At 53.1% G+C, this 10,767-nt stretch overlaps 1 protein-coding gene across 1 annotated transcript in view; it reads left to right on the top strand.

Moving 5' to 3' along the window:
* The first annotated feature begins 3,231 nt into the window (after positions 1–3,231).
* The window catches only part of PI4KB (phosphatidylinositol 4-kinase beta), a 17,374-nt gene continuing 9,838 nt past the window's right edge, over positions 3,232–10,767 (top strand). Inside the window, exons 1-3 of the mRNA XM_072428652.1 lie at positions 3,232–3,427; positions 4,705–5,562; positions 8,428–8,472. Of these exons, the coding sequence (XP_072284753.1) occupies positions 4,729–5,562; positions 8,428–8,472 (879 nt within the window). The 5' untranslated portion in view covers positions 3,232–3,427; positions 4,705–4,728. The remainder of the gene's footprint in view (positions 3,428–4,704; positions 5,563–8,427; positions 8,473–10,767) is intronic.

The following is a 10,767-nucleotide window of genomic DNA, read 5'->3' as shown; positions in this document are numbered from 1 at the left end:
GGGTTGGGACCACCTCTAGATGGGCATGTAGGGTTGGGGCCACCATTAGATGGACATGTACAGTTTGGGCTACTATAAGATGGACATTTAGGATTGGGGCCACCATTCGATGGATATGTAGGATTGGGGCCACCAATAGATTGACATGTAGGGTTGGAGCCAACATTAGTTGGACATTTAAGGTTGCAGCCACCATTAGACAGACATGCAGGGTTGGGGCCACCATTAGATGGACATGTAGGGTTGGGGCCACCATTTGATGGACATGATAGGTTGGGGCAACCATTAGATTAACATGTAAGGTTGGGGCATCCATTAGATGGACATGCAGGGTTGGAGCCTCCATTAGATTGACATGTAGGGTTGGAGCCACCGTTAGGTGGACATGTAGGGTTGGGGCCACCATGAGATGAGCATGTGGAGCTGGTGCCACCATTGGATGGTCATGTAGGGTTGGGGCCACCATTAGATGAACATGTAGGGTTGGGACAACCATGAGATGGAAATGTAGGGTTGGGGCAACCATTGGATAGATATGTAGGGTTGGGGCTATCATTAGATGGACATTTAGGGTTGGGGCCACCTTTAGATGAACATGTAGGGTTGGGGCCACCATTAGATGGACATGTAGGGTTGGGGCCATCATTGCATGGACATGTAGAATTGGGTCTACTATTAGATTGACATATAAGGGTGAAGCCACCATTGGATGGTCATGTAGGGTTGGGGCCACCATTAGATGGAAATGTAGGGTTCAGGCCACTATTAGATAGACATGGAAGGGTTGGGGCCACCATTGGATGGATATGTAGCATTGGGGCCACCATTTGATAGACATGTAGGGTTTGGACCACCATTGGATGAACATGTAGAGCTGGGGTTCACTATTAGATGGGCATGTAGAGCTGGGGTCACCATTAGATGGACATGTAGAGCTGGCGTCACCATTAGATGGACATGTACTGTTGGGGCCACCATTGGATAGACATGTAGGGTTGGGGCCACCAATAGATGGACATGAAGTGTTGGGGCCATCATTTGACGGACATATAGGGTCGCTGCCACCATTAGAAGGACATGTAGGGTTGGGGCCTCCATTAGATGGACATGTAGAGTTGGGGCCTCCATTAGATGGTCATGTAGCGTTGTGGCCACAATTAAATGGACATGCAGGTTTTGGGCCACCATTAGATGGACATGTACGGTTGGAGCAACCATTACATAGACAAATAGGGTTGGGGCATCCATTAGATAGACATATAGGCATGAGGCCACCATTAGATGGCCATGTAGTGTTGGGGCAAACATTAGATGGACATTTAGGGTTGGGGCCTACATAAGATGGACATGTAGGGTTGGGGCCACCATTAGATAGACATGTAAGGTTGGGGCCACCATTACATGGACATGTAAGATTCCAATCACCATTATATAGATATGTAGGGTTGGGGCCTCCATTAGACAGACTTGTAGGGTTGGGGCCACCATTAGATGGACATGTAGGGGTGGGGCCACCATTAGATGGACATGTAGGGGTGGGGCCACCATTGGATGGACATGTAGAGCTGGGGTCACCATTAGATGGACATGTAGAGCTGGGATCACCATTGGATGGACATGTAAGGTGGGGGCCACCATTAGAAAGACATGTAGGGTTTGGGACACCATTAGATTGACAAGCAGGGTTGGGGCCACGATTGAATGGACATGCAGGGTTGAGGCCGTCATTGGATTAACATGTAGGGTTGGGGCCTTCATTGGATAGACATTTTGGGTTGGGGCCACCATTGGATGGATATGTAGCGTTGGGGCCACCATTTGATGGACATGTAGGGTTGGGGCCACCATTGGATGGACATGTTGGGTTGGGGCCACCATTGGATGGATATGTAGCATTGGGGCCACCATTTGATAGACATGTAGTGTTGGGGCCACCATTAGATGGTCATCTCAAGCTAGGATCACCTTTAGATGGACATGTAGGGTTGGGGACACCATTAAATGAACAAGTAGGGCTGAGGCCACTATTAGATGGACATGTAGGGCTGGGGCCACCATTAGATGGACATGTAGGGTTGGGGCCACCTTTAGATGGGCATCCAGGGTTGGGAACACCATTAAATGGACAAGCAGGGTTGCGGCGGTCATTGGATGGACATGTAGGGATGGGGCCACCATTAGATGGACATGTAGGGATGGGGCCACCATTAGATGGACACGTAGGGTTGAGGCCACAATTAGATGGACATGTAGTATTGAGGCCAGGATTAGATGGAAATGAACGCTTGGGGCGAGCAATTGATGGAAATGTAGGCTTGGGGCGTTCTATTGTATGAGGTCTACGCCGAGGGGAATTCTTTATTAATCTGAAATCTTCAACAGTTCTCGATTAGATGGACAGATAGTGGTAAGAGCACCATTTTACGCTTTTTTTGGATCGGGGCGTGTTTAGATGGACATGTAGGCTTGGGGCCACCATTGCATGGACATGTAGGATTGGAGCCACCATGAGATGTAAAAGTAGGGCCGGGGCCACCCTTAGATTGACTTGTAGGGTTGGGGCCACCATTAGATTGACATGTAGGGTTGGGGCCACCTTTAGATGGGCATGTAAGGTTGGGGGCACCATTAAATAGACATTCAGGGTTGGGGCCGTCATTTCATAGACATGTAGGGTTGGAGACACTATTAGATGGAAATGTAGGGGTGGGGCCACCATTAGATAGACATGTAGGGGTGGGCCATTATTGGATGGACATGTTACGTTGGGGTGACCATTAGACATGTAGTTTTGGGGCCACTATTAGATAGACATGTAGGGTTGGGGCCACCATTTGATGGACATATAGGATTGAGGCCACCATTAAATGGACATGCAGGGTTGGGGCCGTAATTTCTTGGACATATAGGTTTGGGGCCAGCATTTGATGGACGTGTAGGGTTGGGGTCACCATTAGATGCCGGGAGTACAGGACTGCCAACTGTTGGCATCTCTTGCAGATTTATATGCAGATTTGCTGGATCACCCAGGTTCCCCCATGGTGTCCAAGGTTCTCCAGTCTTGGAGTAAATTAGTCAATCAGAACTAAAGTGTCTACATTGCCATTTCAAACTATGGCCAGCAGAGAGCAGCCGAGGTCGGAATCATGTGAGCAGTCCCGTGTCGCTCTGTCTGCTTTCAGCCGTCTATATGGTTTCCGGCAGTCGCTCCGCCCCATTATCCGCTCTTGCTTGTTCCGGGAGCCGCTCTAGGCCGAGCTGTCAGTGTGGAGTGCTGTATTCTCTATGGTTGGCCGATCAGGCCGCTTGTTGTCAGTCTCTATGGTGTGAGGAGCTGGGAAGAGCCGGGATGGCGGAGGAAGCGGCCCGGCTCAGAACTGTAAGCGGCCTTACCGGGAGAGAAGAGACCAAGTGACCGCCTAAGGAGGTGAGAGGAGCCCGGAATTCCTGTAATGGGAGTGTGCGCCGGCGAGGGGTCGTGTTCGCTGGGGAACTACAACTCCCACCCTGCCCTGCGCCTACACTACCACTCCCAACATATACTGTGTACAGTGACTACAAGTCCCAGCTTGTCTTGTGTATAGGGGACTACAACTCCCAGGGTGCTAGGGGACTACAACTCCCAGCATGTACAGCTTAGAGGGGGACTACAACTCCTAGTTTGTCTAGTGTATAGGGGGACTACAACTTCCAGCCTGCCATGTTACTGCAGGTAGTACAACTCCCAGCTTGTCCACTGTAGAGGAAGGACTACAACTCCCAGCATGTATAGCTTAGAGAGGGACTAAAACTCCCACCCCACCCTGCGCCTACACTACTATTCCCAACATATACTCTGCCACTGTGTACAGGGACTACAACTCCCAACTTGTGCACTGTAGACGAGGGACTACAACTCCCAGTCTGCCCTGTCACTGCTGGTAGAACTACAAGTTTCAGACCGTCTAGTGTAGAGAAGGGACTACCAGCCCATCCTCCCTGCCTTATACATGTCTGGACCCTGGAGCTGACAGTTTAATACAATCCCCGTAGGTGGGCCGGGCCCAGGAGCTGGCACTCTAGTAGCGGAGGCCCCCTCCCCTCATCTCCTGGTTACTGCAGCGTGATGCGGGCTCTCAGGTGTCAGGGCCGCCCAGGATAAAAGTTTCCGTGTAACTGAACTCGGGCAGCTTTTGTTCTCCAGGGAGTGAAACAGAACAAACATCCCGGGCCCCTCCTCCCCCTCCAGGGCTGGGATCCTGCTGGGGCCCCTGAGGATGGACAGGCTGATGGGCTCCCTGCAGGGACTGTGTCCTACATAAGTGCAGGTAATCTGCTGGGGACAGGAGGCCCCCTAGTGTCTGCCCTGATGTGGGGTTGTGTAGTCATACTGCACCCTAATACCCCTCTGCCTGGGCTGATGTCATCAGTTTGCTGCAGGCAAGGAGAAGCATTTCCTCAGTCTCCCGCAGCGGGGGCTGATCTGTGGCAGACATCTCTGGATGATGCCTGAATAGAGATGGTGCCGTCCTTCTGGAGATAAAACCCAGGGGAGTCATGTGATCTCTGTAAAGCGTTATACAGACGTGTCACATGACACGTTACTGACCAGAGAGCTCACAGATCTCTATAATAGGCAGTCAGGTTAAGGACACCATGTGGTTTGTTCCCTTTATTGACCCCGGCTTCCCATCCCCCAATAACGATTGTCCTCTCGCTCTACAGATCGGATTTGTGTCGGATCGTGTGATGGGTGACACCATGGTGGAACCAGGCAATGCCTCCGGCTCTCTGAGCGCCATCGCGGAGGGCGTGGCAGACCTGTCTCTGGTGATTGACCCGGCCCTGGCGCAGAAAGCGTGTCAGGAAGTCCTGGAGAAGGTGAAGCTGATGCACGGCTCCTCCTCGGAGAACCTGGACCGGATCGGGGACGCCGAACTCGTCACCAACGGCGACACTAAACTGGGGGACCCCGGGACCCCTAGAATCCACGAGGAGGTGGAAATGGACATCAACTGCGTGAAGAACGCCCGGCGCAAGCAGAAGAACTCCGGGAAGCAGTCATGGCTCCTCCGCCTGTTTGAGTGTAAGCTCTTCGACATCTCCATGGCCATCTCGTATCTGTACAACTCTAAGGAGCCCGGGGTCCAGGCGTACATCGGGAACCGGCTCTTCTACTTCAAGAATGACGACGTGGACTTCTACCTGCCGCAGCTCCTCAATATGTACATCCACATGGACGAGGACGTGGGCGACGCCATCAAACCTTACGTGGTCCATCGCTGCCGTCACAGCATTAACTTCTCCCTGCAGTGCGCCTGGCTGCTGGGTGCCTACTCCTCCGACATGCACATCTCCACCCAGCGCTACTCCCGGGGTACCAAACTACGCAAACTTATCCTCTCCGACGAGCTGAAACCCGCCAATAAGAAGAGGGAACTACCCAGCCTCACCCCCGACACCGGACTCTCCCCCTCCAAGAGGACTCATCAGAGGTCCAAATCTGACGCCACGGCCAGCATCAGCCTCAGCAGCAACCTGAAGAGGACGGCCAGCAACCCCAAGGTGGAGAACGAGGACGAGGTGAGCGACGGCGGGGGGGGGGGTAAATATACCCCGGGGCCACTGGGAAGGCTGGCTGATCCTAGATGGTCACAGACCACGCCCCCTTCTAATCGTTTTAGGGTTTTGGTATCCCCATTGTACGGGATGTGACATCATTTCCTATCATGACAGGAAGTGATGAGGACATGTGGGCAAATATAGGAGGCTGACTGATCCTAGAGGGCGCTCACCTCTTTGGTTTTATCATGAGCAAGTTACAGGAAACACCCCCTTCTGACCCTGGGGTTTTGGTGTCCCCATTGTACGGCATGTGACATCACTTCCTGTCCTGACGGGGGGGGGCAATGGGGGGGTGTATAGGAGGCATCCACCCACCATTATAAGGGCTGACTATTCCTAGAGGGCGCTCACGTCAATTGTTCTAGCATGAGTACGTTAGGGTTCCGATCTAAGGGTTTTGGTGTCCCCATTGTACGGCATGTGACATCACTTCCTGTCCTGACAGGTGGGGACACGGAGGGGGGCGGTGGTGTATAGGAGGCATCCACCCACCATTATAAAGGCTGACTATTCCTAGAAGGCGCTCGCGTCATTGGTTTTAGCATGAGTACATTGGAGGACACACCCCCTTCCGATCTTAGGGTTTTGGTGTCCCCATTGTACGGGATGTGACATCACTTCCTGTCCTTGGGACATAGAGGGGTGTCTGTAGAGGATCCAGTCACATGACAGGTGATCATACAACACGTATGTGCCCCGGGTATCACTCCGTGTGTCCGTCCTGTTTATTCTTCCCCCTCTGCCCGTCGCACACAATGAGATTCCACTGAATTATAACCCCCTCCGGGGCCGCCCCTTATCTGGGAACAATGCCTCATTCAGGGGCCGGCTGTGTGGGCCGGAGTCCCTGATTCATAACCGTGTTCTCCATTCATCCGGTGCTAGGCGCCCCCTTCTCCTTGTGCGGCATGCTGCACCAGGGTGGGGGGGTTGATTCTCCTTTTCTGTGTTAAAGTAGAACTCCGGCCATTAGTTTATATTCTGGTGGGTTGGAGACCCTGTGGGGTTTTTTTTCTCTTTGACATCTTAGACAAGGCTGCGTCCCTCCTGTGTCAGACAAAACAACCATCGCCATAGCAACCCTGGAGACTGCAGCCTATCCTCCTTCCCATCACCATGATGATCCAGACGCTGTGGAAGGGGCAGAGCTACAACCCCTGGAATTTGGTCACCGTAGTATTTGGTCAGACTCCTCCCCTTCATGATATAGACACGCCCACTCAGCATACGGCATCATGTGACTGAGATAAAACCAATTTGGTTAGGAACCGTTGTGTGATCTCTGGGGGTGACAAATTCCCTATACAGGGGATCCTCCTGGGAACTACAATACCCCCCAATGCTATGGGGATCGGAAGAAGGGGGAGTGTTGTGTAGTCCTGTCCTAAGGTGACAACTTTCCTCCTGCATAGAAACAGTAAGTGAATGTTGTCACCATAGGACAGGAAGTGGATTACTGGCAGGATCACTGCTGTGTGATGAGGGGGGAGGAGCCGTGCATGCTGGACGGGGAGGAGCGGTGCATGCCAGAGGGGGAGGAGAAGCGATGTATGCAGGGTTCATTGTCTGCCCAGTAACCTTTACTCGGCGTCTCTGGGGTGACTCACTGACATGTGAGCGTCACACTGACTCCGAAGCATTGCACTGTCACTCAGCACGGGGCCACTTCCTTTGCCCCTCCCCCACCTCAAGCCATGTACTGTATGTGGGTCCCCTCCAGGCCCATTCCTAAAGAAGGGGGGGACTTCTCCTGGACTCCAGGGGGGGGGGGGGGCTTAAGTATAATCTTAATGCCCCCTTTACAGGTAGGTGTTCACCTATAGACAGATGGCAGTGGGAGATTCACTTTAGAAAATCTGAGCTTTAGAGGACCCCTTTAACCTGGAGGAATCCCCCGCTAAGTGTTTATGGCGCCCCCTGCAGATTGATGGAGGGATGATCAGATCCCTATCACTGGGCGTCCCCCCCCCCCCCCCCTAGCATGCTAATTATGCAAGGGTGAAATACAAGCCCCCCCCCCCCCCCCTTAGAGTGTAAGCTCTTCTCCCCATGTGTCGCTGTGTTTGTGTCCCCTTTGTGTTCTGTACTGTGATGGGAGATGTGTGTGTGGGGGGGGTCACTTATAGGGGGCGGGGCATTATGTGGGAGGGGCCATCTCTCAGTAAAATGAAGGGGAGGAGTCATCACTTAGAATTATCGGGTTGTGGGGCGGGGATGTATGTGTGGTGACATTTCTAGGGGTTGGGCATTTGGTGGGAGGGGCCATCTGTCAGTGATTTGGGGGGTGGGGAGGGATGTATGTAATGTGACATTTCTGGGGGAGGAGCCTTATGTGGGAGGAGCCATCTTTTAGGGTTGTATGTGTGAGGAATGTGATTTCCGGGGCATTAGGTGGGAGGGGTCATCAATGTGGATTATGGGTGCTGGGTATATGTGTGATGTCATTTATGGGGGTGGAGCCCCAGGTGGAAGGGGTCATTGGTCAGTAATAGAAGGGGTAATGGAAGGGGAGGGGTCATCATGATTACAGGGGGCGGGGTGTATGTGGTGCCATTTCTGAGGTGGGAGGGGGTCAGTATTCTACCGGGGGGGGTATGTGTGTGGAATGGAAAGGGAGGGGTTATCAGTATTAGGGGGGCGGGCTTTATGTTTCCCCCCTGCTATTGGATGTTTTGTGTTGCTGTGTCCCTGGTCATTGCTGACCTCCTTCGCCCCAACACATGGGGGCGCCGCAGGGCTGTAATGTGGGCGGGGCTGATGATGTCATTGTGCCTAAACCTGTACCTTTCTCTCCCTCTTACCCTCCCCTCCCCCCCTTCCCAGGACCTCTCCTCCAGCTCGGACAGTCTCGATAGGTCGTTTAGCTCCGTAAGTGAACACCTTTTACCTGATTGGCTGGTGGGGCTCTTCTGGCTTCTGTCTCTACCATAGCAGCATTTCCTCTCCGGGGGGTGTCAGGGGCCACTCCACCCACATTGGAGGTTCCGCTACAAGTGGAGGTACCCTTGCCCACCAATAACAAAGCTCTGGCAGTGAGATCACCTGATTGGTTTTCCCAGCTCCGCCCACGGACCACACCCATAGTGTTATCTCACATCCGGAGGGTGAGGCTTGATCCACTTATACCCGAATTACCCTCTTTGGGTGGATTGATCCCTTGTAAAATGTAACTCCACCTCTCTGATATGGTGGTGAAAGACAAGACGGTGAATACATTCACTATAATATTTATCACTCACCAAATCCCCCGTCTGCCTGTGCAGAATCTTGAAGTATCTGTGATAATTGTATAAATTGCCCCCCCCCCCCCCCCCACACAATCCCCCCCCCCCCCCCATCACATAATGCCCCCTCGGCTCTGTGAGGAAGTGGAATCTACCACCAGATAATTCAAGAGCCCGTATGAGAAACCTTTATCTTACTGCGTTCCAGGTGGAGTTACAGTTTAAGTGGGAGGAGGAATAAAAGAAGCCCCTCCCCAATCTGCCCCTCCCTTGCATGTCTTGCCAGTAGCACCACCGCAGCAGGGCAACCACCAGCCTGAAGAACATTCACAAATATGGGTGGAAGGGAGGACTGAAAAATATGCCGGCTTCCTACACAGGGGGGCGCAAGAGGGACTGGTCTGTGTGACCACACCCTGTCTGACCCAGGCCTATCCCCTCACCTCAGACCACCCCTGACCTCTCCTCTTTCTAACCACTCCCCTATCCCAAGCCACACCCTGACCAGACCACGCCCCTCACCTCGATCACACCCACTCCTGACCACACCCCTCTTATACCATAGCAACGCCCCCTTTGCTCATATCCCCGGTGCTGAAACAATTATCCCTGAGATTCTGATCCTCCCCTTGGGAGCCGCTGCAGCGAATCACATCACATTGCTAGGGAAGTGACATCACAGCACGGAGGCTGCTAATTGGCTCCTCTCCTATCCATTGGTGGCTGATTGTAACCAATCATAGATCACTATGAGATGGCTGCATGGAGGATGTAGAGGCAGACCTGACCCTACAACTGCAATCTCTTTTAATATACCCCCCTCCTCCCCATATGCATGCAATATGGCACATGTCCCGTGTTGTCCCCCTGTTACTGTGTTGGCTCTTGGGGGGGGGGTAATGGTGGATATTGCCGCCCCCTGTGTGTACGAAGCCGGAGGATCACCATGACGTAGGCAGGGATGGACCTGATATTTGTGAATGTGGCCCTCCGGGGCATGCTGGGAGTTGTAGTCACACAACTCGAGAGAGGGGTCAGACCCACCATCAACATGTCATGTGATTCAGTGAAGCCACGCAGGGGCCACTGCTTTCAATGTGCGCTTTGTGTTATCTGTTGCTCCCTCATGGCTGCCACGTGTGTGTCTTGTATTGTCCTGTGTCCCCGCCCACTGCGCATGACTGCCCGAGGGGGGGCTTTGTACACTGCCCCAGCCGTGGGCAGCGTGATATGTTCTAATGAATGGAAATCGTGGTATCTTAATACAGAGCTCAATGTTTGGCAAAGAGGCCCTGTCACCGCCTCATTGTTATCCCGCCCCCCCCAGGACAAATCAGACGGGGACATCACACCACCAATCCTACATAATCCGCTCAGACTAAGCAGTTCTGTCACAGTGCCCCCCCATCTGCCAGGAATTCCATCCACATTGCGGGGGTACCCGGGGTCATGTGACACTGGAGGCCTCCAACACCAAACATCCCCCGACTTCCTGTCCCAGAGACCCAACAGGAAATGTCTATCGAGATGAACCTATTGGGGGTGTCCTCCTGAGGCCTGAAAATAAAAACCTGCCAGGGGCATCCCAAACGTTATCAAATATTTACCAAGTTTGTCCCATAACCCCATTGTGAGGATTTCTGTCCCTGGGGGTGTCCCCAATATTGTGTAAATCTCTGTCTGCTCCCAATAACCACCCCCCATTGCCGCCTCTCGGAGGAAATGCTGCTTCCCCTTTAAATTCAGTGATTAGGATGATGGATTGTGCTGGGGTGATTCTCCCCGTCCCCCCTCCTCCTGTCTGTCCCCTCCGAGACGTGTCCCCCCTCCTCCTGTCTGTCCCCTCCCAGACGTGTCCCCCCTCCTCCTGTCTGTCCCCTCCCAGACGTGTCCCCCCTCCTCCTGTCTGTCCCCTCCCAGACGTGTCCCCCCTCCTCAT

Source organism: Pyxicephalus adspersus, chromosome 12, assembly GCF_032062135.1.
Source record: "Pyxicephalus adspersus chromosome 12, UCB_Pads_2.0, whole genome shotgun sequence".
Lineage (NCBI taxonomy): Eukaryota > Metazoa > Chordata > Amphibia > Anura > Pyxicephalidae > Pyxicephalus > Pyxicephalus adspersus.
The sequence above is the reverse complement of the archived record's forward strand: the minus strand, read 5'-3'. Positions and strand labels throughout refer to the sequence as shown.